Raw genomic sequence first — 26,693 nt, forward strand, 5'->3', positions numbered from 1 at the left:
GGACTGCTGTGCTAAGGGTGAGGCCAAGCCGTGCTTGCCACTGCCAACTCAGCATAGACGTGGCTTTGTTAGTGTTTCCTTTATTATAAAGCACTGAAATAAGTTAAATAAACAGGTGCGAGGCTGGACAGTCCCCCAGCCAGTTCATCCACCGCCCCTGGGATCAGTGGAGGTGGATACAGGGCCCTTCTCACTGAGCTTATGAAGTCGCATCAGTCAAGGCAAGGCCCCCCTGGTCCATATGGGCCCCCCGCCCATGGGGTTTGGACTGGTCCGTATAGTGCCTAGGTTAGTCTGTGTGGAGCCCCTGGCCAGCGGGGGAGGAAGGTAAAGGTGGCTTCTGGTCCATCTGTATAAAACATACAGGAGGGTCAGGGCTAATCCATAGAGCCCTAGGGGAGAAGGACCTAGTTCAGGGTGAGTCTGTATGGAGAGCTCGGCTACCAGTGGCACCCAGGGCTGTGCCCCGAGAGCTCAAAACAGAGGGGGGACTGTGAGGTGGGGCCCAGCCCTCAGAGGCAGAGAGGCCAGGCCCTCCTGCCCCACCATGGCCGTGCACCTTCTGGTGGCGTTTGTAGTTGTCCCAGTGGCCCGTGGTATAGGCGCAAGTGGCACAGCGGAAGGGCTTCTCGCCTGTGTGCCGCAGCATGTGGCGTTTGAGGTTCATGCTCTGGTTGCAGCTGTAGTTGCAAAGACTACACCGAAAAGGTTTGTCCCCAGAGTGGATTCGACCGTGACGCTTGAGGTTGGCCAGGTTGCCACAGGCATAGGGGCAGAGGGGGCACTTGTAGGGCTTCTCTCCTGTGTGGACGCGCTGGTGCCGTTTCAGGTTGTCCAGATGAGCAGAGGCGTAAGGACAGCGGGCACAGCGGAAGGGCTTCTCGCCACTGTGCGTCTTCATGTGCCGAGCCAAGTGGTTGGGATAGTGAGTGGCAAAGGGGCAGAGGCTACAGGCAAAGCCTTTGTCACTGGGGCCCTGGGGTCCACCACTGGCACCGCTTCCAGTCTCTCCTCGCATGCAGCGCCCACACGTGGCCGCTCCCAGCCGACTACCCTCCCCCTCTTCCAGCTCTTGTCCACAGTTCCGGCAGGTCCAAGGGAACAGCAGCTCTGGCAGTGGTTCTGATCCAGTCCCACATAGGCCTTCCCCTTCACCCCTCAGCTGCCCACAGTCCGGCAGGAAACTGGCACCACCTGGTGGCACATGGAGGCTCAAATCTGGAAGCAGCAGGGCATCTGTGGAGACAGTGAGACCTGGGCTATGAATCCAAGTACCCCTAAGGCCACCCACCCACGTCCCAGGTTCTTTGGTCCCTGGCTTTTTACCTTCAGGTTGCCGGGGCACTGCCCCCTCCTGCTCTGTGGGACTGGGAGGCCGGGCAGGACGTGGAGCACAGCAGCGGAAGCCACAGGTCGGGCAGGGAGGAGTGGGGGGCCCCGCATGGGTGCGCTGATGCCGCCTCAGGTTGCCCAGGCTGCTGCAGGCAAAGGGGCAGTGGGGACAGCGGTAGGGCTTCTCGCCAGTGTGGGTGCGAGTATGTCGCGTCAGGTTGACGAGCTGGGCTGAGGCGTAGGGGCAGCGGCCACAGCGGAACGGCTTCTCCCCGCTGTGTGTCTGCATGTGCCGCTTCAGGTGGCTCGAGTAGTGGGACACGAAGGCGCAGAGGCGGCATGAGTATAGTAGCCGTGGGGGCAGCGGGGGCCCCCCACCCGGCCCTCCTGCCCCACAACACGGCCCCTCACCTGTGGGCCCCCCACACAGCTGGCAGGCTGGGCCTGGCCTCTCACCCCTGGCCTCCCCTGGACCCCTGGCTGGCTCCTCAACTTCACTCTCCGCACTTAGTGCCCGGCCGCCCCCAGACTCGTCGTCGCTCAGCCCATAGGGAAGCCCAGGCCTGGCCCCCAGAGAGTCTCCTGGTGAGACAGACATGAGAAGAGACATCAACACAGGCTAGGAACAGACTCCAAACTCCCTTTCTCACTTGCAGTCTCCCCACTTGCTGGGCTCCACCCTTCTCTTCAATGATCCTAAAAATTCAACACAAATCATCTACCTCCAAGTCTGGACTAACCTAGTGATGACAGAGTTGTACATAGGACCAATGAATGGAAAAAGATCAAGGGCTCACAGTGGACCACATACTGAAATGAATTAATAATTAAATAATTAACTGATTCTTGGGATAAGAAAGTAAAAATACACAAGGCAGAGGCCTGATACCTTTTTCCAGTGCCTCCATCAGTAAGGACTCTTAGACTGAAATAAGTAAAATAAACAGGTGCGAGGCTGGACAGTCCCCCAGCCAGTTCATCCACCGCCCCTGGGATCAGTGGAGGTGGATACAGGGCCCTTCTCACTGAGCTTATGAAGTCGCATCAGTCAAGGCAAGGCCCCCCTGGTCCATATGGGCCCCCCGCCCATGGGGTTTGGACTGGTCCGTATAGTGCCTAGGTTAGTCTGTGTGGAGCCCCTGGCCAGCGGGGGAGGAAGGTAAAGGTGGCTTCTGGTCCATCTGTATAAAACATACAGGAGGGTCAGGGCTAATCCATAGAGCCCTAGGGGAGAAGGACCTAGTTCAGGGTGAGTCTGTATGGAGAGCTCGGCTACCAGTGGCACCCAGGGCTGTGCCCCGAGAGCTCAAAACAGAGGGGGGACTGTGAGGTGGGGCCCAGCCCTCAGAGGCAGAGAGGCCAGGCCCTCCTGCCCCACCATGGCCGTGCACCTTCTGGTGGCGTTTGTAGTTGTCCCAGTGGCCCGTGGTATAGGCGCAAGTGGCACAGCGGAAGGGCTTCTCGCCTGTGTGCCGCAGCATGTGGCGTTTGAGGTTCATGCTCTGGTTGCAGCTGTAGTTGCAAAGACTACACCGAAAAGGTTTGTCCCCAGAGTGGATTCGACCGTGACGCTTGAGGTTGGCCAGGTTGCCACAGGCATAGGGGCAGAGGGGGCACTTGTAGGGCTTCTCTCCTGTGTGGACGCGCTGGTGCCGTTTCAGGTTGTCCAGATGAGCAGAGGCGTAAGGACAGCGGGCACAGCGGAAGGGCTTCTCGCCACTGTGCGTCTTCATGTGCCGAGCCAAGTGGTTGGGATAGTGAGTGGCAAAGGGGCAGAGGCTACAGGCAAAGCCTTTGTCACTGGGGCCCTGGGGTCCACCACTGGCACCGCTTCCAGTCTCTCCTCGCATGCAGCGCCCACACGTGGCCGCTCCCAGCCGACTACCCTCCCCCTCTTCCAGCTCTTGTCCACAGTTCCGGCAGGTCCAAGGGAACAGCAGCTCTGGCAGTGGTTCTGATCCAGTCCCACATAGGCCTTCCCCTTCACCCCTCAGCTGCCCACAGTCCGGCAGGAAACTGGCACCACCTGGTGGCACATGGAGGCTCAAATCTGGAAGCAGCAGGGCATCTGTGGAGACAGTGAGACCTGGGCTATGAATCCAAGTACCCCTAAGGCCACCCACCCACGTCCCAGGTTCTTTGGTCCCTGGCTTTTTACCTTCAGGTTGCCGGGGCACTGCCCCCTCCTGCTCTGTGGGACTGGGAGGCCGGGCAGGACGTGGAGCACAGCAGCGGAAGCCACAGGTCGGGCAGGGAGGAGTGGGGGGCCCCGCATGGGTGCGCTGATGCCGCCTCAGGTTGCCCAGGCTGCTGCAGGCAAAGGGGCAGTGGGGACAGCGGTAGGGCTTCTCGCCAGTGTGGGTGCGAGTATGTCGCGTCAGGTTGACGAGCTGGGCTGAGGCGTAGGGGCAGCGGCCACAGCGGAACGGCTTCTCCCCGCTGTGTGTCTGCATGTGCCGCTTCAGGTGGCTCGAGTAGTGGGACACGAAGGCGCAGAGGCGGCATGAGTATAGTAGCCGTGGGGGCAGCGGGGGCCCCCCACCCGGCCCTCCTGCCCCACAACACGGCCCCTCACCTGTGGGCCCCCCACACAGCTGGCAGGCTGGGCCTGGCCTCTCACCCCTGGCCTCCCCTGGACCCCTGGCTGGCTCCTCAACTTCACTCTCCGCACTTAGTGCCCGGCCGCCCCCAGACTCGTCGTCGCTCAGCCCATAGGGAAGCCCAGGCCTGGCCCCCAGAGAGTCTCCTGGTGAGACAGACATGAGAAGAGACATCAACACAGGCTAGGAACAGACTCCAAACTCCCTTTCTCACTTGCAGTCTCCCCACTTGCTGGGCTCCACCCTTCTCTTCAATGATCCTAAAAATTCAACACAAATCATCTACCTCCAAGTCTGGACTAACCTAGTGATGACAGAGTTGTACATAGGACCAATGAATGGAAAAAGATCAAGGGCTCACAGTGGACCACATACTGAAATGAATTAATAATTAAATAATTAACTGATTCTTGGGATAAGAAAGTAAAAATACACAAGGCAGAGGCCTGATACCTTTTTCCAGTGCCTCCATCAGTAAGGACTCTTAGTTTTTATTTTATAATCACCTCTATACTATCTCAAGAGGCAAAATTTGAAGGGAAGAGGAAACAAAGTAACGCATGTAATACCACCTGTAAGCCTAAAAGATGGATTCTCTTTTACATGGATTCCCTCAATGACTTTCAAAATCATCCTTCAGAAGTGGCGTTTGTGGATAGGTAGTGCAGCAAACTAGGATGGGGTGATGCTAAGATCACAGGAAAGAGGAATGTGGAAGGATATTTGAGGGCAGAGACTAATACCTCCACACAAGAGGAGTTTGTGCTGCAGGTGAAAGGGAGTTAGATTAGATATAAGTACTAGCTTGAATGAGGTTGCTTCCCTGAAACTCTTAAACTCATATAAGGAATAGGCTAGGGAGCCGGATAAAGTTATTAAAAGGGCATTTACTTTTAACCAGCTGTTCTGTGTGATTCCTCTACTGTCCTATTCATACCACCTTTGAACCAGGCCCCAGAACTTGACCTCAGCAAAGTGATGGACCATCAGGCAAATGAAGAAATCTAGCTCAAATCTTAACTAAAGCAGCCCCAGTGGCAGGAAACGGTGTTTTGCTCACTGGCACTATACTCTAACCTGCCTCCTAAAGGCCGGGGTTCCAGCGGTCACTTCCTTAAGTCCCCCAAACCCACCTTCAGAGTCTCTCTCGAAGCCCATGAGCTGGTCGCTGTTGCCGTCACCTTCTTCCTCTTCCTCTTCTTCCTCAAACTCCAGATCCTGGCCTAGTAGCAAATCACTCTCCAATACCAGGGCCCCGGGTCCTTCGTCGAGGGAGTCTTCGGTATCCACTGAAGAGGGGAAGAGGCTTGTAGATCCTCCCTCAGGAACCGTGCCCATCATTCGCACCCGGGGAGCCAGCCCTCGCAGACCGTACTTCCCGCACTCGTAGAGCCTCTCGGGTTCCGTTAGTACCTCGATGGGAAGCTAGAAGTCCAGATCGCCCACCCCATCCCTCAAGAGTCCCCCTCCACCCAGACCTGAACCCACACCACTGACCCCACCCCCGCTCCTCCCCACCTCGCAGCCCCTGACCCCTGACCCCTGACCTTTGACCCCCTCGCATTTCACGGGCTGCGGGTGGCTTTGCTTCCTTCGGGGCATCGTGACCGGCTCCAGCCCGACGCGCCTCCGGCCTGCGGCCGCCCGGCCCCGCCCCTCCCAATCCGGCCTGCCCGCCCTTCCTCTCAGGGCCCGCGGGCCGCCCCCATGCAGCGGCGCGGGCCCCGGGCAGCCCCCGGCCCTGGCCCCGGCGCCCAGCTCAGGCCGCTCCCGCCGCCGCCGCCGCGTCCATTCATGGAGCCCCCTACCCCCGCCCTACGGAGACCAGCTGGTACCTCCGTACTCGCTTCCGCTTCCGCTGTCGCAGAGCCACACGGGACGCGTAGTCCGTGGAAAGCAGAAGCCCCGAAAGCGTCCACAGCGTGACCAGGAAGTGATTGTAACGGAAGCAAGCAGGCGAGCCAATCAGGGATCAGATGAAACCTGGCCGGCAAGGAGGGCAGGTTAAACCATGACCCTGGCTTTAGTCTTAAGGGTCGCCTGGCCGGTCCTGACCCCTCCCTGGAGGAACAAGGAAATCGTTCGTAACCCTAGGAGGGGGTGAGGATGAGCCGCGACGCCAGGCCAGGCTGCCAGAGGTTCAGGGAGTTACCATACCCGGCCCCCCTCTCCCTGAGTCTCACACATCACAGGCAGGCAGGTAGGTGGGCAGGTGCGCGTGCGCACACACCCACACCCACCCCCCCACCCCCCCACACACACACCATACACACCCACACCACACACAACACACCACCCACACCCACACCACCTCACACACCACCCACGCACAGGGAAGGGCTAGGTTGATGCTACTGGTGGGGGCCAACTATGGAGCCAGGGCATCCTGGGTGGGTGGTCTGGACAGGATGGCAGCAGAGAAAAAAGGACACCATGGGCACGATTAGGTTTTGGCCTTTAGTCTGAAAAAGTGTTGACTGAAAGTGTACAACAGAGAGCGGGTACAAGCGGCTGGGGGCCATGGAGCCGCCAATAAAAAAGAATGTCCTTAAATAAAGTTCACAGAGTAAAAACCAGAACCACCAGTCCTTCCCTCCAACACAACAGAGCACAGGCACAGAACCGGTGATGAGCCCCAAGGAGCAAGGAGGCGGCTGGGGAGGACAGCAGAGGCTCCCAGGCTGCTGTGTGGAGGAAGAGCCCTCTTTGGAATAGGCTGAGCAAAGCCACCCAGCTCCCCCTGCACACCTCATAACCACTGCTAAGGCTAAAGGAAAAAGACAAAACTCAGTCTCAGTCTGGAGGGCTCAGAAAACAGTCTAGGTGGGCAGGGGTCTGGACAACCGCTAGTCCCGCTTGGCCTTCTTCTTCTTGTCACTGTTGCCATTTTCTTCAGCCTCCTCAGTAGAGAGCACCTCCTCCAGTTTCCGCTTGCCAATCTCTGGCTGAAGTGCTGCTGTGTTTCGGGGCTTGAAGCAAATGATGATGCAGGTCATGTTGTCACATCCTGTACCATCCCCAGAAGTGTCTGGTGCCAGGCACTGATCCAGCAGCTACAAAAGGGATGGGGTAGCTCAGCTTCAGGGTTTGAAAACCTTCCTGGGAACCTAAAGTCTCAAAGGGCTGGCCTTGCTGAGACAGGGTGGCAGAAGGAGGGGAACGGACAACAGGTGTCACAAAACGAGCCACTTGCTAGTGCATGAGGCATAAGGATAAGTCAGGGAAATGAGGGAAAGTGAAACTTTCTAGTCAGAGTTTAGGATCTGTCAGTATTAGTGATACTCCCAGGCTCTGGTCTTAACTCAGGCCAAAAGAGAAAACCTTGGATACACAGACCAGACACCCTCTCTCCTCTACCCTGGGACTTACCTCTTCCACGATGGATGACAATAACCGAAGCTCCCCATTTTCATCACGCTGGCTGATCTTCGATTGAATAAAGTCTATAACTTCCTGGCTGCTCATTACATTCCTAGGGTCAAAAACAACAGTAAGAATCTTCTTTAGTTCCAGCAAGTCAGAGTAAAGGATAGAGGTCACAGATGGCTCAGGCCAACGTAAACACCCACAGAGATTTTTCTCAGCTTTGCCTTAGGCTTGGGGGTCTTGACACCAAGCTGCTGCCTATCTAGGCTCTAATTCTAGAGCAGCCTGAGAAAAGGGGCTGACTACAGCCATTAGAAGGAAGATAAAGAAGCTCAGAGCCCTAGAAGAGAAGTAATGCTGCAAGGGAAAAAAGGGAATTTTAGGGTGTTCCGCCAGTGCTTACCAGATGCCATCACAGGCAATGACCATGAATTCGTGATCGTCAGTGAGAGTCAGCACCTTGATGTCAGGAAGGGCCGAAATCATCTGTTCCTCAGGTGGCAAGTTCTTGTTTCTCTTGTAGAAGTGGTCTCCTGAAATAAAGGAATGGATGGTTGATGAGTAAGTAGTTTGAGCACTTCGCACAGATTTGTGTTTGAGGCCTGTCCAACCCTGCCATTTATTTCCCTTCTTTACAAAGTTCCATAATCTAGTGGAATGGAGAAATGAGTTCTAGTTTTTCTGGTTTCAGCCCTGTCTTTGGGTTGCTGAACCTTAGGTCAGTCACTAACCTGTTTTTTCATCATCTAGAAATACCTATTTTACCTATTTCATAGAGATGATTAAGGGACATAGGTAGTAGATACAAAAATACTTGGAAAGATAAAAAGGCCATGAAGATTAAAGTTTGCTATAGGTAGTCTGGAACAGAGAACAAGACCCCAGAAGTTTTTCCCATAGTTTCTTGGCCCTTACCAATGGCTCTGGAGAGGTTGAGGCCACCATTGACTCGCCCATCCATGGTGACCTTGCCACCAGCATTCTTGATGCGTGCTAGCTCCACTTCATCCTCCGGTTTGTGGTCATAGGACATGTCTAAAGCTTTGCCAGCCTCAGACACCACACAGCGGGAGTCTCCTGCATTGGCTACAATCAACTGCTTCCCTCGTATCAGAGCCACCACCGCTGTTGTACCACTGTCAGAGCCAGGCTTAAAAGGAAGAAAGGGACCATCATCGGAGCTTCTGGACACCAGCTCTAATCATTCCCCTATGTCTTCTCATCTCACTAGGACCACCAAGAGCACTTTAACAGACAGGAGGAGCATGGCTTTTAATCTTTCCAGAAATAGCATGCTCTCCCCCTTTTCTGAGATAATTCTACCCGAAAGGCCTAATTCCCCTTGCAGAGTAAATCCCTCCATGACTATGACTTCAGTGCTAAGATCGGAAGGGGACCCTTCTCCCAAAATCAAAATCAGAGAATTCACACTTGGCCTCGTGGCTTTCCAGACTCATTGCCCTCCTTTCCCCACACACCTCCTCTTTGCCTTCCATCCCAGGCACCATCATCTCTTCTTCCTCATCCTCTTCAGCCTCCTCAGTGTCATCCTCGTCTTCCTCATTCTCTGCCTCTTCACTGCTGTAGCCATCTTCTTCCTCACTGCATTCCTGCCAGAGGGACAATCCCAGGCTACTGAGACTGAGATGACCTCCTTGCCCCCTCCCCCCAACTCATGCTCAGAACCAAGAGGCCCTGACTGAACATAGATCCTTAAAACACTGAAAGATGTAAATATATGATCATGATGGAAAAATGTGGAGGACGGGAGAGAGGACTAGGATGGATATAACTAATATCCTGAACTAGGTTCAGCGCTCACTAGCAGGAAACCTCGGGGAAGGCCAGAGCTGCTAGCCAAAAGCACCTTCCAGGCAACATGACCAGAAAATAAGTTGCCCAGAAAAAGAAACACCCAAATATCCAAAGTAACAACCACCAACTTCTTGTTCTCTCTCTAGGAGACAGACTCTGAAAGGCCAGAACTAGATCTGTTTGTTATAATGTCAACAAAGGAAGAGGTTAAGAGGGCTAATGGTTGGTACCCGTGTTGGTGGAGATAGTGAATTAAAAAAAAGCTTAGACTGTAGTTGGGGGATGATGTCAAAATAGGAGACAGAAAAGAGCAGAAAGCTATGCACGGCGACCAACCAGGCCCTCTCTACAATGTCAACGTCTATCTGCCCCCACTGGGCCCTTACCTCGCTGTCTTCCTCCTCCTCCTCCGCCTCATCTGACTCATCCTCACTGTCCTCAAAGAACTTGGACTTAGCAACTCGAGGCAGCTTGTCGGAGGCTGAAGAGCAGGAAGGCCCAGCCTCACCAGTGGGAGTGCCAGGCTCCCCACCTTGGCCTGCCTCAGTCCCACATTCCGAGTTGGAGGAAAGGCCCGTGTGAGCCTTGGCTGTGGGGCCATTTTCCTCTGAAGAAGGTTCCCTAGATGGGTCCCCAGGTCCTGCCTCCCCATTGAGGCCCTGGGACCCTGGTTCCTCGCCTGTCCCAGCTCCAGATTTGCTGTGGGGAGCACCCTTGTGACAGTTCTGCCCGTAGCGTGTCAGCAGCTCTTCAATAGTCATGGTAGCCTCTTCATGCAGCAGTGCAGCCTCCTCATTGTCCACTGCAGGGGAGAGGCTAAATCAGCACCCCATGCCAGACTCCTCATGGAATCAGTCCCTTACTACCTCCACAGCCCTTGCAACCTGAGTTCCAACTACCCCACCACCTCCCACTCCTAAGGCTCCTCTCACTTATCAAATCTCAGAAGAACAGCCCTTTGCTCCCTTTTCCTCAAGTAACATCAGCCTCCAGAGACTTCCTTTGGTCTTTGTCTTGCACTCCCTTCTTAGTCAAAGGAATACTAGTTACTATATGTGTTCCCTATCACCTCTCATTTTTTACTGGTAAGTTGGAAACTCTAATCTGGCTGAGGACCCAGGAAGTCCACAATGCTACTAGTCCAGGCCTAGGGCTCAGGCTTAATGACTGGCTGCTATGGCTAAAGGCAGCTCCAGTCTTAAAAAAAAGATCACATAAACATTAAATGAACCAGAAAGACCCAATCGCAATGACAAAAGATGATGTATATAAAAATGCTTACAACTACAACACTATGAACTCAACAAAGGTTAATCCTCTCTCTCCTTTTCATAACCACCTGTAGTACAGGAGATTCTTTGACATGAGGATTTCCCAGGTCCCTAGGAAGCCATCTTTCAGAACTGACACACAACTAATATGTATTAAAGAACAGTTCTTTAATATGCCGATTTCCTCTCAAACAAAAGATGCCACACTCACCATCATCTTCATCAGCTACTTTTTCTTTTTCATCCTCATCCTCAGTGGGTCGCCCTGCAATCTGTGCCAGCTCCTTAATGACTTCCTCAGTGGTCAGTTTGGCATCGATAGCCAGGAAGGCATCTTCCAAAGCCTGAATATAATCAAACTAGTATGAGGCAAGTGTAGGAAGAAGTACGCGGGTACAAAATGAACTGCCTATACATAAGCCTGGGCACGAGGATGAGATGCAAATTAGAGTGTGATCCACCAAGCTGTGAGACACTCACAGACAAATAAAAAACAGTTTAGAGACTTAGGAATCAATAAGATAGCTCTAAAAAGGATCAAGTGGGAATAAGCTCATTTTAGGTACAGAATTCTTTAAGAAATACAGTAAGAAGAAGCGGGGTGGCAATGAAAAAGGAAAAGCCAAGGACTGGAAAAAAAGGGAAAGTCTGCAGAAATGGAGAATGAACAGTGTGGGAAGACAGACCTTCTGTAGCTTGCCTTCTTTGTAGGCCTTCTGATCTTTGATGATATCAGGAAGATATTTGGCACAGTACAAGGCAACTTCCTCCCCTAGAACAAAGGTAAAGTCACCCAGAGCATAGCTTCGCACACATAGAAAGTGATATAATATCAGCACACCAGTCTAGGGTGAATCCCAAGGATTGAGGAGATGAATATCTTAGCACAACTGAAACCTATTTAAAAGACAATGTTTTCGGAAGTTCTGACCAAGAAAATGGATTTCACCGTCACCCCTCTCAGGGCTATATTAATATATCCCATGTCTTTTCTCACCTGTATACTTAGTTTTCAGTGAAAAAGAGATAAATGCTAATGTAAGGAAGAGGCTTCTTGGATTAAAACAAGGCCTGGTGAGATTAAGAACCAATACACTATCCTCCTGGGAAGGAAGAATGGCAGAATAGAGAAAAACAGCACTAGGCAGGAAATTATATCCGAGGACCAGAACCCTGGAAAGTAAAAGAACAAAGGACCTGGAAGTGGGGTCCTAGAATGTTACCATATGATCTGCTAAAGTTACCTCCATGTCCATCGTAGACAGAAAACATAGCTGTCTCACTGTCCAGCTCAGGAATACAGTTGTGAGCATCCTAGGAAAAAGAACATAATCAGCATTTCTTAAGGTCAAAGGGTATTCTTCCTTGTGCACCTCAGGTCATTAAGGATTGCCTTCACACCTTAATCTCACTAACCCTTCCCTGGCTGACCTACATGGCCTAGAAATAAGAAAGGAAGATGGGATGATAAATAAGAACAGTACACAGGAGGGAGAAAGGAAGGGAAGGGGAAAAAGGAAAAGGAAGGAGGGAGGGAAGAAGGGAAAGAGATGAATCAGGTCACTACCTCTGCAGTCTAGCAGCCTCAGCCTAGGAGATCTCAGTCCAGATGGCAGAATGTTTGGCTGTTGGAACTCTAGACCTGACCCTTTTGGATTTGTGGCAACTATGGGAAGAACCAGAATAAAGGATCTTTAAAGTCACTTCCAGACCCATTCTATGAATCAGTGAACTCGAAGAAAATGTTAGGGAAGATAGCAAAAAGCGACCTGAAGGCATTACCAACCTAAAAAGTTTCTAGGAGAATCCTAAGACAGCCTGAGTGAAAGCACTAGAAATTGGTAAAGCTACATACACTTAATACTCCCCACCCCCCAAAAACCACCATCTAAACAAATTACTCCCCTTTTCTCTTAAAGTTTAACTCATTTAAGAAGTTACCCCCAAGGCTAGGCGGAGGATATATTTACAAAAGAATATCTTTCCAACAAATAGTCATTAAACTACACTGTGTGTAGTACTTGTTAACTGGAATTTACAATGCCCCATTAAATCAGCCATCCCATCTCCTATCCCCAGCTGGAACTGAGTTACCATTTAACTCTGAAGGCACAGCACACCTGAAGAGAAATTTGCAATGGTCCTGCTACACGAACATTTTATTTGGAGGCTGGGCTTGATCAAATTCTTCTATTAATAAAACTGCCACCCCAAACTAGTATTACTGGCTAAGCCAAAGTTCAGGCAAGACTGTCACACATAGATAAAAGGGAACCGCTGCTTACCCTGCCCCATCTTGGAAAACAACCCAACCTTCCTTTCAGGTATTCTCTACAGACCAAAAGGATATAATTAGCTACTTACTTTGATTAATTAGTAAAGTTAATAGTTCTCCTTTGTCTTTCAGGTATTAGTATTTAAAAATTTCTAATTATATTGATAGTCAGGAGACCTGAGTGTAGTAGTTCTGTTGTCACTAAAATAAGACTATTCCTTCATTATATAAGTCTAGAATAGAAAACTTAGGGGACTTCCCTAGTGGCGCAGTAGCTGAGAATCCGCCTGCCAAGGCAGGGGACACGGGTTTGATCCCTGGGCCGGGAAGATCCCACATGCCATGGAGCAACTAAGCCCGTGCACCGCAACTACTGAGCCTGTGTGCCGCAACTACTGAAGCCCACACACCTAGAGACCATGCTCTGCAACAAGAGAAGCCACCGCAACGAGAAGCCTCTGCACCGCAACTATAGAGAGCCCATGCGCAGCAAAGAAGACCCAACTCAGCCAAAAATAAATTAAAAAAACAAAAAACCAAAAACTTAGGGTTTTAAAGTAGGAAAGGAGAGCACTGAAAAGGAGTTACTCTTTCTTGTATTTCCCTCTGACTGTCTCCAGGAGAAAGTGCCCCAGAAGCTAATGGGCGTACACAGAAGACCTTTGATGGCCTATCTATGGTCATTGATACAACTGCCTCTTAGCCTCATCCCCAGGATCTAGAAGAACACCACACACCAAAGGTCATCTTCCTCTCTCCCTCTTCCAACCGCTCTACCACCAACTACACTGACCTCCCATCCCTCTAGACCAGGGTTTATCTTACTGGGCCTTCCTCTCCTATCACCAACATCTTAGCACTTTCTTGCCTTTTATGATTGTCTTTTACCACAGCATCCTTTACAGTGGTTCTCAGACTTTAATGTGCCTAAGAATTCATTTGTTCATTCATTCATCAAATATCTGAGTACCTATTATGTGCTAGTATGTGTTCTGGGTGCTCCGGATATATCAGTGAACAAAATAAAGAGCCACACTTCATAAAACACTTATATTCTAGTGAGGGATATAGACAACAAACACAATAAACAGGTAAATCATATAGAATGATGGCATAATTCACATAGAAAGATGGTAGTGCTATGAAATAAAGAAAAAGTGAGAAGGGATGGGTTGGATGACAAAAGCAGTGAGAGAATCGGCATGAGACACAGTATAGCACAGGTATGCTAAACCCATAAGAAACTGTACCTCAGCTGTCACTACCTTGGTCATGCTGTGAGTGTCTGATTAGTTTCAGCAAAACAGTTGTGTCACATTAATGTTGATTTTAATTCTGTTGATTTTGTAGTTTGGTTTGTTGGCATGTAATTTATGTCCAGTTCTATGTTTGTATACATATAAGTAACATTACATTAAAATCATTTCAGTGAATACTGGAGATCCACAAATATTGCTTTCCTTAAAAAAAAACAAAACACAAACAAAAAAAATCCATGGAAGATCTCCAAGATATTTTGTTAAATAAAACAAAGTGCATAATGATATATTTAGTAAGCTGCTTTCTGTATAGGAGGGAGCATAGGAATAGACATTTGTCTTCTCATACTTTAATACTACAAGGACACACAGAAAACTAATAAAAGTAAACTGTGGGAGGGCATGAGGGTGCAGACAGACTGATGGGAGCAAGACTTAACCATGGGAATGTTTAGCTTTTTCAAAAGTAAATGAAATGTCTTTTTAAAAAGACTCAATATATGCTAAAATTTAAGAGGCTGGTCCAACTAATTTCACTTCTTTGGTGGATGAGAGAGGAGCACTCTTCCTGTCCACTGCTTCACAGTGGAACAAGAGTCAACTGGTCTTTCTCTGTCCTGCAACATACTCTAAATCACAGCTGTATCATCTTTTTTAAATAAATCTTTATTGGAGTATAATTGCTTCACAATACTGTGTTAGTTTCTGTTGCACAACAAAGTGAATCAGCCATATGCATACACATGTCCCCATATCCCCTCCCTCTTGAGCCTCCCTCCCATCCTCCCTATCCCACCCCTCTAGGTCATCGCAAAGCACCCAGCCGATCCCCCTGTGCTATGCTGCTGCTTCCCACCAGCCAACCATTTTACATTCGGTAGTGTGTATATGTCGATGCTACTCTCACTTCGCCCCAGCTTCCCCCTCCCACCCCATGTTCCCAAGTCCATTCTCTATGTCTACCTCTTTATTCCTGCCCTGTAACTAGGTTCATCAGTACCGTTTTTTCTTTTTGTTTTGTTTTAGATTCCATATATATATATGCTTTATCTTACCGTATTTGTTTTTCTCTTCCTGACTTACTTCACTCTGTAAGACAGACTCTAGGTCCATCCACCTCACTACAAATAACTCAATTTCGTTTCTTTTTATGGCTGAGTAATATTCCATTGTATAGATGTGTCACATCTTCTCTATCCATTCATCTGTTGATGGACATTTAGGTTGGTGTACTATTTCTTTTGAACCCACACCTCTATTTAAAAAAATCTTTTTGACTTCTCATCTGTTCCTTACAAGATCATGTGACTTTGAAGCAGATCTAGCAACAGTGAACACAGGAAAAAATATTTAACCTCAATAGTAATCAAAGAAATAAACATTAAAAAAACAAGGAATTATCTTTTTGTGCAAATTAGAATGATGAAAAAGATTAACAGTATCCAATAATAATAAGAGTGAAGATAAAAACACATTCTCATGTACTCTGATCAAACAGGAATATAAATTACTAGTTTTCCTGGAGGACAATTTGGTAATATGTACCACAATGTGCATGTCTTTTGATCTAGTAATTTGACTTCTAAAAGTTTATTTTATGGGACTACTGACACAGGAAAGAAAGATATGAAGAATGTTCATTACAGCATTACTTATAATAAAAAACAATTATAACCATCTAAATTTCCATGAAGAGATTAGATTACAAACAGTACATCCCTCCAATGGAATATATGCAGCTGTTAGAAATGATGAATATGTATTCATTTAGAAATGAGTTCACAATATATTGTGATAAAAAGCAAAAAACAGGGCTTCCCTGGTGGCGCAGTGGTTGGGAGTCCGCCTGCCGGTGCGTGGGGCGCGGGTTTGTGCCCCGGTCCGGGAGGATCCCACGTGCCACGGAGCGGCTGGGCCCGTGAGCCATGCCCGCTGAGCCTGTGCGTCCGGAGCCTGTGCTCCACGGCGGGAGGGGCCGCAGCGGTGAGAGGCCCGCGTGCCACAAAAAAACAAAACAAAACAAAACAAAACAAAGCAAAAAATAGGCTTCCCTGGTGGCACAGTGGTTGAGAATCCGCCTGCCGATGCAGGGGACGCGGGTTCGTGCCCCGGTCAGGGAGGATCCCACATGCCGCGGAGCGGCTGGGCCCGTGAGCCATGGCCAATGAGTCTGTGCTTCCGGAGCCTGTGCTCCGCAGCAGGAGAGGCCACAACAGTGAGAGACCCGCGTACCACAAAAAATAAATAAATAAAGCAAAAAATAAAGTATCTATGTATATGTTAGAAGTCTGTAAGATCACACATCAAACTTAGTGGAGGGTGAAATCTGAGTAATAATTATATCCTACTTTTCAAGATTTTTATTTTATTTTTTTATTTTTTGCGGTACGCGGGCCTCTCACTGTTGTGGCCTCTCCCGTTGCAGAGCACAGGCTCCGGACGCACAGGCCCAGCGGCCATGGCTCACGGGCCCAGCCGCTCCACGGCATGTGGGATCTTCCCGGACCGCGGCACGAACCCGCGTCCCCTGCATCGGCAGGCGGACGCTCAACCACTGCGCCACCAGGGAAGCCCAAGATTTTTATTTTTATACAATTAGCCATATCATTCCATTCTGAATAATGACCACAACAAAAGAAACCTGTGATTGTCCTTAAGCTGCCAAGCTACCATATACTGTGTGATCTCTGGTCAGCTCTCTATTGGTGTGCCTCAATTTTACCCTCTATAGTATGGAATAAGAATATCTACATTATTCATATCATCACAGGACTATCATGATGATGACATAAAACATGTAAATATTCTTTGTAAACTGGAACGTAATATATAAGTATATATATTCTGCTCTGAAATTTAGTACCTGGTTCACATTTGTCTTCTCTACTCTTTTTCTCAAAGAGGAATGCCCACAATAAAGACTCATCGTATGCCTTGAGGTCTCAGTTCCTAGAACCACTCCACATTACCTTCTCCTCCACTTCTTGGTGAGGTTTTGGATCTATATCACTTGGAACTGCTCTACCTTCTCTAAGCACTTCAATTTTCCCCTTGTATCTTCAATCACAGCTTCCATACCTTTACCTTTGGCTGTCTCTCTGTCCTTTTCTGAGTCAGAGCTAAGTATTGCATATTTCAACTCTGTCTCTTAGCAATCTAGAAAAACTCATCCAACCTTGTATAACCCGACCAAATGCTTTCTTCACACTTGAATCAGAGCCACTAAGTATCGCTAGTCATAAAATGTCATGAAATCATGTTGATTGTGGTGACTACTTCCATTTAGCATTTTTTTCTCTATTCTCCATTGACTCTTAAATATATTAACCACAGTCAGTCACAAACCTTTCCCACATTATTCAAGCTCTCAATGTTATTTTCCTTTCACTCACAGCAGGTGAGCTAACCTCTTACTTAGATCAAGGTCTTATTTCAAGATCTACCTCATCTTCCCTATTCTAACTCAAAATTTCTCTATAGCTGTATCTAACATCTCCTTCACTTCTGCCTCAGAAGCAATATTTCTCTCTTTCTAAAATAAATTTATTTATTTATTTATTTATGGCTACGTTCGGTCTTCGTTGCCGTGCACAGGCTTTCTCCAGATGTGTCGAGTGGGCTTCTCACTGTGGTGGCTTCTCTTGCTGCGGAGCACTGGCTCTATGTGTGCAGGCTTCAGTAGCTGTGGCACGTGGGCTCAGTAGTTGTGGCTCACGAGCTCTAGAGTGCAGGATCAGTAGTTGTGGCACACGGGCTTAGCTGCTCCACGGCATGTGGGATCTTCCCGGCTCAGGGTTTGAACCCGTGTCCCCTGCATTGGCGGGCGGATTCTCAACCACTGCACCACCAGGGAAGTCCCTCTCCTCTCTTTCTAGATTAACATTTCCTCTTAAACTCAAACCCTTCTCCTTCAAGATCAAACTTCACGAAGCAGGCAATCACTATAACAGCAATCCAAATAGCCATTTTGCAGGCTTCATTCTCCCCAACGGCAGTATGTAATTAAATAGTACAAACCATGTCAGCTCTCTCAAAAGTTCTCTTGGGTTCTGTGAAGAACTGTAGTTCTATACCTCCCATTGCCTGTTTCTACAGGATATCCCTTCTCCACCTCAAACTTAACGTATGTAAACAGGAACTTAGCAGTCTCCAAAAAAATCAGAGCTTTCCCTTCATGTCTTATTTCTGTCAATGGAATCTTAACTCTCCTAGCAACACCTAATATCAGTCCTCCTTGACTTGCTGGCTGTCTTCCACCAACCATTACTGAGTCCTGCTGACTTTTCCCTCATAACTGTGATCCTGGATTACTTTATTCTTAATGGTATTTTAACTCCTCTCCTGTCTCTATTCTCTGCCCCCTGTAATCCAGCCTACATACATCCAGCTGCCAGATTAGTCTCCCTAATATAACATTTTATTGCTAGGCCCTTCAATGGACTCTACTGCATTCGATTAATTCCATACAAGTTACTGGCAATTTAAGGCACTCAGTAATCATTCCTATTCATCTCCATAACCTAATCTCTTTAACTCATACCATTCCCCCAAAGAAACTACTCTTGACACTCTTGATACTGAACACCCTACCCCAGCAAAGTAGTAAGCATGCCTGCTTCAGTCTTTCCTCCTATCCTTTCTTCTAATACTTTTTCTTCTCCCACTTTCCTCCTCCCCATTTGTTACCATTTATACTCTTTCCTAAAGGTCCAGTTAGTCTCACCATCTCCAAGAGATCTTTCTTCATCACACCAATACTCTGTGATCACTCCCCACCCAAACTCTTTTAATATTTATTGCTTCTACCAATAATTTGGCATTCAGCATATGCTATCTTGTATTGTTATCCAACATTGCATAGGGGAAAAGGGAGTCCTAGGTCCAAAACAGCATGAAAACAGACTGTCTTAAATTTCTTTACAGCGCTGGGGCCTAACAGTATGTTCTGTAACACAGCAAGATGTTTGTTTATGATGGTGAGTTCCCAGCTGCCTCAGAACAAATATCTTAGGGATACCTCCTCCTTCATTTACTACCCAAAACCTAAAGTTGTATCATAACACAATAACCACTGAGATGGTATGAAAGAAATGATGCAGAATACACAGGTCACCTGAATGAGGGCTCTTAGGTCTTGCCTTACTAAATTATATATCACACAGCGCCTTCTGACCTTCTAGACACCAGTGGATCTGCTATTAATAAAGACCTGGTTATTTTTCCTGATGTCAATTTCCTAAGGTTACAAATACATCCACAAAGGCTCCTGTGTCACTTGATCAATCATTTAGGTTTATGATACTTAAATGTATCTAAATCTTTGCAATTCAAGATAAAAATTTTGAAGGTGGCTGGAAAGGAAACTACATTTTTGGTTTTAAAAAGTCATGTATTACTGTCTGACTTTTAAAATTATATGCATGTATTACCACTGTGCTATAGACTGAATGTTTTGTGTCTCCCTAGCATTCCTATGTTGAAACTTCATGGCCAAAGTGATGGTATTTGGAGGTAGGGCCTTTGGGAGGTAATTAAGTCATGAGGGAGGAGCCCTCATGAATGAAATTAGTGTCCTTATTATAAAAGACCCCAGAGAGGTCCTCTGCCTTGTGAGGACACAGCTAAAACACAGCCACTATGAACCAAGAAGTGGGCCCTCTCCAGACACCTTGATCTTAAGCTTCCCATTAGGGTCTCAAAGAGATATTTACACACCCATGTTCATAGCAGCTTTGTTCACAAGAGCCAAAAAGTAGAAAAACTCACGTGTTCATCAACAGATGAATGGATAAACAAAATGTGATACATACATACAAAGGAACATCATTAAGCCTTAAAAAGAAAGGAAATTCTGACACATGCTATAACATGGATGAACGTTGAGGACATTATGCTATGTGAAATAAGCCAGTCATAAAGACAAATCTGTCTTTATATGAGGTACCCAGAGTAGTCAAATTAATAGAGACAGAGAGTAGAACAGTGGTTGTCAGGGGCTGGGGGAAGGGGGAATGGGGAGTGGTTTAATGGGTATAGAGTTTCAGTTTTGCAAGATGAAAAGAATTCTGGAGACTGGTTGCACAACAATGTGAATTTACTTAACGCTACTGAACTGTATGTTTTAAATGGTTAAGATGGTAAATTTTATGTTATGTGTATTTTACCAAACAAACAAACTTCCTACAAAGAAAAGCCCAGTCTCAGATGGCATCACTGGTGAGTTCTACCAAATATTTAAAGACTAATTAATAGCAATTCTTCACAAACTCTTCCAAAATACAGAAGACGGGGTGACACTTCCCAACTCATTCTATGAGGCCAGTATTATCCTGATACCAAAACCAGACAGACATCACAAGAAAACTATAGACTTTATATCATTAAGATAATAATACTCATCAGTACATCTACAAATTCAGAACAATTCCTATCAAAATCCCAGATGCCTTTTGTACTGAAACTGACAAGCTGTTCCTAAAGTTCATATGGAAATACAAGGGACCCAGAAAAGAAGAAACAAGAAAAAGAACAAAGCTGGAAGACTCGTACTTCCCAACTTCAAAACCACAAAGCTACAGTAACCAGGACAGTGTGGTACATAGATCAATGGAATGGAATTAAGAGTCCAGAAATAAACCCTCATATTTATGGTCAACTGATCTTAAACAATGATGCCAAGATAATTCAGAAAGGGAAAAGAATACGCTTCTTAACAAATGATGGGGACTTCCCTGGTGGTCCAGTGGTTACGAATCTGCCTTCCAATGAAGGGGATGCAGGTTTGATCCCTGGTCAGGGAACTAAGATCCCACACGCCGCAGGGCAACTAAACCCTGAGCTGCAACGCCCTCGCACTCTAGAGCCCATGCGCCACAACTAAAGAGAAGCCCGCACACTGCAACGAAGATCCTGCGTGCCGCAACTAAGACCCGATGCAGCCAAATAAATAAATAAATACCTAAAAAAAACAAAAACAAACGACGCTGGGACAAACACATATCCAGATGTAAAAGTTTGAACTTGGACCCCTTCTCTACGCTATACACAAAAATTAACTCAAAATGGATCACAGACCTAAATGTAAGAGCCAAAACTATAAAACTCTTAACAGATAAATTGGACTTCATCAAAATTAATAACTTTTGTGCTTCAACGGACACCAACAGGGGCTTCCCTGGCAGTCCAGTGGTTAAGACCCTGCACTTCTACTGCAGCAGAGCAGGGGTTCGATCCCTGGTTGGGGAACTAAGATCCCACATGCTGCTCAGCATGGCCCCTCCGAAAAAAAAAAAGGACAAAGGATCTGAACAGCCATTTCTCCAAGGACACAGAAATGACCAATAAGCACAAAGAAAAATGCTCAAACATAATTAGCCATCACGGAAATACAATAAAACCCACAATGAAACACCATTCCACACCCATCAGAATGGCTATAATTGGAGGAAAAAAAAAAAAGATAACAGGTGTAGGGAGGAGGTAGAGAAACTGACACCCTCATATACTGCTGGTAGAAATGTAAAATGGCGCAACCGCTTGGGAAAATAGTTAGGCAGTTCCTCAAAATGTTAAACGTGGAGTTACTATATGACCCAGCAATTCTACTCCTAGGAATATACTCAAGAGAATTAAAACTTATTTCCACACAAAAATTTGAACATGAATATTCATAGCACCATTATTCATAATAGCCAAAACGTGGAAATCCAAACCACCATCAACTGATGGATGAATAAACAAAATGTGCATACAATGGAAGATTATTCAGCCATAAAAAGAAATGAAGTACTGATTGATTCATGATACAACCTGGATGACCCTTAAAAATGTTGTTTAGGGGCTTTCCTGACGCGCAGTGGTTAAGAATCCGCCTGTCAATGCAGGGGACACGGGTTCGAGCCCTGGTCCGGGAAGATCCCACATGCCACGGAGCAACTAAGCCCACGTGCCACAACTACTGAGCCTGCGCTCTAGAGCCCGCGAGCCACAACTATTGAGCCTGCACGCCACAACTACTGAAGCCCGCGTGCCTAGAGTCTGTGCTCCGCAACAAGAGAAGCCATCGCAATGAGAAGCCCGTGCACTGCAATGAAGAGTAGCCCCAGCTCACCGCAACTAGAGAAAGCCGGCCTGCAGCAACAAAGACCCAACACAGCCAAAAATAAATAAAAAAATTTAAAATATATATATATAGTTTAGTAAAAAGCAACCAGACATAAAAGGTGACATATTTATATGAAATGTTCAGAATAAACAAATCCATAAGACATAATGTAAATTAGTGGTTGCCAGGGGTTAGAGGAGGGGGGATAGGGAGTGACTAATAATGGCTACAAGATTTCTTTTTCAGGTGATGAAAATGTTCTAAAATTAATAGTGGTGATGGCTGCGCAACTCTGTGAGTATATTAACTATTGAAATGTACACTTTAAATGGATATGGTACCTGAATTATATCTCGATACAGTTGTTTAAAAAGGGACCTGTATATACATTTTCAAGTACTATGCATGATTAAAAGTTGACACACTCCATCTCTGAACTAGACTTAGAGGGAAACAGAAAACAACTCCACTGGAGTTGGTACTCAGTTTACAGTGTGTCATTAAACATCAGTGATGCTTTCAGTTCTAAAGATTTGTGCTTCCAGACAGCACAATTTTAATGGCAGCTAACAGCGGCAAGAACTGCTGATCAGATCTGTCAAATTTCTACACTCAAATTCAAGCCCTTACCTCTCAAAGTATAATTCCAAGATGGTAACCCAATAGAGGGTCAGGGGTTCAGAAGCAGTATTAACTGCAAGGGGATTGGGCAACAGAAATAATGTAAAATAATCTTGAAATCTTGAGAAATAAGTTCTGACTGTAACTTACAGTTGCTTAAAAACTTATGAAGGAATAGTATAGTAGAAAACAATTTCTCCATATTAATGGACATACATTTGATATCATTTCATGCTAATTTTGAATTGTAAAGAATAGGAACTGCATGCTGATCAAAAAGAATGCCCTTTTATAAAAGTTGCTTAACTGTATCCTAGACAAAGGAATTCTGATCTGGTTCAGTAAGTAAAAAGTGCTTTAAGCTACAGATGAGACACTAATTTGAGGTACAAACAATAAATGCTCTTCAGCCTCAGATGCCCTCTCTCAAGTGGAACCCCACAGCATGCTTGTGGAATCTCATTTTATATATCCCCTATTAATATAATGATTAAACTGTCATGCATGTATCTTTAAGAATTTTCTGCTCAACATTATCTACATTCAATTCTAGATGACCCTCTGTGACCACTAATAAGCCAGCTTCTATATGGCAATAAACAGCTAACCTACTCAAATTTATACTTTAGGTATTGATGCTGCCTTTAAAAGGGACAAATAGGGCTTCCCTGGTGGCGCAGTGGTTGGGAGTCCGCCTGCTGATGCAGGGGACACGGGTTCATGCCCCGGGACAAATATAAGATATATATATATATGTATATATATATATATATATACATACATACATATACATATATATATATATGTATCTCCTAATTCCCCACAGGAAGCAATTTTGTCGCTTCCAGAGAACCTCATAACCCAAAACTAAAAGTACTCTAGTCTCTTTGAGACTACATCAACTAAAACTGTTTTCAGATTGGACTTCTCATTAGACATCAGAAACTCAGAGCCTTTCCATATATATTTCTCAGGCACCCTTCCACAACCTACCTGTTAACCCCCAAAATACATACCTCAACCAGCTTGAGGGTCCCTCCAAACCATGGAGAAGGAAGAAGGGAAGGGAACATCAACTGTGGTATTTTGATTACCCCTCCTCAAAACACCCTGGTTCCACAGCAAGAGGGGCTGGAGAGAGGCAGAAAGTATAAAATGCCAGCTATTGATAGTTGCCATTCTTGCCTCAGGAGAAGGGATAAAACAGTACTCTCTAAGGCTGACTATACATCAGTCAGGATTTCAGTAACCTTTATAATGTGTATGGGTGTGATAAACTTACCTCAACTAAATCATTAGGACCAGGCAAATAAGGTGAATAGAATTAATAAACTGGTGAAATTCAGCCCTAAAGGTTAAGAGGAACAGGAGTACACTTTCTGAAAAGGTAAGATTCACTCAAGAGGCTAGAAGTCAGTTCTTTTCTTGCCATAGCAAAGAAACTATGTTATACTTCAGGGAGAAAGGAAACAAAGCCAGAAGCCAAAGTATCAATGCAGCAGAACAGGATCCCAAACAGGACTTCAAGAAGATTTGATTGGGTATATTTAACTATCCAAACAAAGGGAAATTCAGAAACCGCATAATAAGATTTTAAAACCCTAAGTGGTTATCGCTCAGGAGGAAGATTAGGATCTAAGGAATAGTCTAGCAAGATCTCTACAAACCAAACAGCCCCTGATGAAAACAGTTATGTTCTAATTACCAGAGGAGAAACCAAAAATAAAGGGAAATGCCCTGCAGAGAAGAAGCAAACAGAACAGAATCACTGGGCAAAAGACTTGGAAAATTTATTATCCAAGCAACTCAATTCATAAAGAAAACTAGAAAGAGTAAAAAAGAAGTGGAACAACCACAGCAGAGAGGAAAGTGGAAAATATGGAATGAGAAACCCAAAGGAAAAGCCTTATTGTAACATGAGATAGTCACCTCAAATCTTACAATATTAACAGAAAATGCCATAGAACTGGCACCTCCAAATTACCAACTAACCCAAACCCCAGATTGACAATGAAGCTACATACAGATATTTCTACCAGCCAGACAATTACATTTACCAAGCACCCGGTAAACTCAATACTGTGCACCATAGAGAAATATAAACGCTTTATTTCAGGTTGACACAGATGAGAACAGTGTGTAGTATAGGTCTTGAACAATTTTCATCCTACAGATTCTTTCCACCAACGCACAAGTATCCTAATCTCTCTGGGCGTAGGTTTTTGAGCTGTAAAATGTGGTGAGATAAACTATATAGGATCCTCTCCATTCCTGAGATTTTAAGCATATGATAAAGTCTGCCGTGGGTATAAAATTTGAGTCTGAGAACAAACCATTTAAGTTTATACTGTCATTCCAGAGCTAACCACAGGGAGGAGTGAGGGATTTGAAGAAATTCCCAAGGGAGACTTTTGGCTGTTACCTGAAGCCCACCTAGTCAGTGGATAAACCTTCAATCCCAGACATAATTAGAGCATTTCCCTGGCTCATCTGCCTAGACCTCACAAAACTCTTCACAAAAACACGTCTTACACATGTCTTTCTTCCTTTCCCTCCTACCATAGTTTTCTCTGTTCTCCTTTGTAGTTTCACACTCATTTGCCCAACACTACTCCTTTTTATCCAGAATTTTTCCATTTTTCCCTTTTATCGATAGTAAATTTTTCTATAAAAGAAAAATCAGTTCTCTGCAGGTTAAGAAAAAAAAGTTGATGAAATGATTGAAAATCAAGGAAACTATAAACTACAACAAGCACAGGCAAAATGACAATTACTAAGTTTTAGAGAAATTCCGAGTGAGAAAAAAAAAATCAGGCATAATTTAAAAAGAAATTATAGTGACTGACACAGTTCAAGGTTTCCAAAGGCCAAGAAAGGCCCTGAAAAATACAAACGAGTGACAATTCTTGGAGGTCAAGTCAAACCTCTGAAATTAACATGGGGTGCCCAGGGCCAGGCATCTAGGTGTTAAGATTTTGAAGCGGACTATATGCCTGGCTTCCTTTCCTGTCAAACTCCTCGTCCAAAGACGCCTCACGCATCACATTTTTTTTAAGTACAGTCATTCACATCTATCCGCCTCTCTCTAGCAAAAGTCAATGGATAAATAGCCCCTCTCTTCATCTTTACTCCCACATTAAACCTCACACCGTTTACGAGGCTGGAGGGTTGGTTTGTCACGAGAGGATGGCGCGAAGGCACGGGGAGGTCGGTCAGTGGGCGGAAGGTGCCTCTCCCCACATGGCCGAGCCCTCGCCGCCAAGCTGGCCACCGTCACACGGTCTCCTAGCACCGGCAGCTCCCTCTCGGCCCCGGCCCCGCTCTCGCTGTCGCCCCCCAATTTGCCGCTGAGGTCACAGGCTCTCGATTCGGACCCTTCCCCGGGGATGACCCCATCCCCCCCCCGGCTCCCTTTCTCCGTCGGGTTCCCGCCCTACAGCCGTCAGCCTATGGGCCCCTCCCGCCTCACCTCCATGGAGACGCGCCAGCCTTGCATGGCGGAGAAGCCGTAGGGCAGCGGCAGCCGCGAGGCGCCGACGCCGTCCCCGGAGCACTTCACCGTGTTGGGCTGGGAGAGGTAGGCACCCATGGCGGCGGCTGACCGGCGGCCTCAGGGGCAGGCGAACGGAGCGCGACCCGTGCCGGCGCCGGAGCCGGAACCCCGGGTGCGCGCGTGGCAGGAGCGGGCCCGGCTGCGCGGCCGACGCAAGGTGCAGGTGAAAGGCGCGAGGCGGCCCAGGAGGCGGTAACGGGACCGGAGCAGAGAGGGAGCGGAAGCGGAAACGGCGCCGCTTCAGACCCCGCCCGGCCGGCGCGGCGCTGCGCTGCGGGTAGTCATTTCCTTAGCAACTCGCCCCGCCCACGGAGACAACGGCCCGCCCAACCGCCCTCCCGCGAGATTGGCGCGGCCACGCCCACCAACGGCCGCGGCCTCCTTGGGGCAGTCTGGGAGGTTGTTCCTCGCCAGTATCTCTCCCCAGTTGTACCCCACTGTCCCCCGCCTTCGCTCCCCTACCGCGGCCTCTCGCGTTTTGTCTGAAGCTCTTTTGT

General features: G+C 47.1%; 3 protein-coding genes across 6 annotated transcripts; all 3 read right to left on the reverse strand.

Annotated features, from left to right (window-relative positions):
- Window positions 1-43: 43 nt before the first annotated feature.
- On the reverse strand, window positions 44-2,036 carry LOC112063588 (zinc finger protein 513-like). Its single transcript, XM_024118519.3, has 2 exons — window positions 1,327-2,036; window positions 44-1,236 (listed from the first exon to the last, which is right to left on the reverse strand). Exons 1-2 carry the CDS (start codon window positions 1,940-1,942, stop codon window positions 413-415), a joined length of 1,440 nt encoding a protein of 479 aa, XP_023974287.1. The 5' UTR covers window positions 1,943-2,036; the 3' UTR covers window positions 44-412.
- A 220-nt stretch (window positions 2,037-2,256) lies between these two features.
- Window positions 2,257-5,989, reverse strand: ZNF513 (zinc finger protein 513). Of its 3 annotated transcripts, none has more exons than XM_024119131.1 (4): window positions 5,480-5,711; window positions 5,066-5,221; window positions 3,491-4,078; window positions 2,257-3,400 (listed from the first exon to the last, which is right to left on the reverse strand). In XM_024119131.1, the coding sequence occupies exons 1-4, from the start codon at window positions 5,532-5,534 to the stop codon at window positions 2,577-2,579; spliced, it is 1,623 nt and encodes a 540-aa protein (XP_023974899.1). In that variant the 5' UTR covers window positions 5,535-5,711; the 3' UTR covers window positions 2,257-2,576. The 3 variants fall into 3 exon arrangements, with proteins under 3 accessions (XP_023974899.1, XP_028352500.1, XP_028352499.1); XM_028496699.2 differs by lacking the exon at window positions 5,480-5,711 and adding an exon at window positions 5,768-5,989 and having other exon boundaries at window positions 2,271-3,400; XM_028496698.2 differs by lacking the exon at window positions 5,480-5,711 and adding an exon at window positions 5,308-5,324 and having other exon boundaries at window positions 2,271-3,400.
- Window positions 5,990-6,370: 381 nt separating this feature from the next.
- PPM1G (protein phosphatase, Mg2+/Mn2+ dependent 1G) lies at window positions 6,371-26,421 on the reverse strand. 2 transcript variants are annotated; one of them, XM_007108373.4, is made up of 10 exons: window positions 26,113-26,421; window positions 11,629-11,698; window positions 11,071-11,156; window positions 10,596-10,728; window positions 9,500-9,915; window positions 8,777-8,908; window positions 8,214-8,448; window positions 7,702-7,831; window positions 7,302-7,404; window positions 6,371-6,985 (listed from the first exon to the last, which is right to left on the reverse strand). In XM_007108373.4, the coding sequence occupies exons 1-10, from the start codon at window positions 26,230-26,232 to the stop codon at window positions 6,779-6,781; spliced, it is 1,632 nt and encodes a 543-aa protein (XP_007108435.2). In that variant the 5' UTR covers window positions 26,233-26,421; the 3' UTR covers window positions 6,371-6,778. The 2 variants fall into 2 exon arrangements, with proteins under 2 accessions (XP_007108435.2, XP_028352709.1); XM_028496908.2 differs by lacking the exon at window positions 26,113-26,421 and adding an exon at window positions 23,660-23,753.
- Between the last annotated feature and the right edge of the window lie 272 nt (window positions 26,422-26,693).

This window comes from Physeter macrocephalus, chromosome 12 (genome assembly GCF_002837175.3).
Source record: "Physeter macrocephalus isolate SW-GA chromosome 12, ASM283717v5, whole genome shotgun sequence".
NCBI classification, from domain to species: domain Eukaryota; kingdom Metazoa; phylum Chordata; class Mammalia; order Artiodactyla; family Physeteridae; genus Physeter; species Physeter macrocephalus.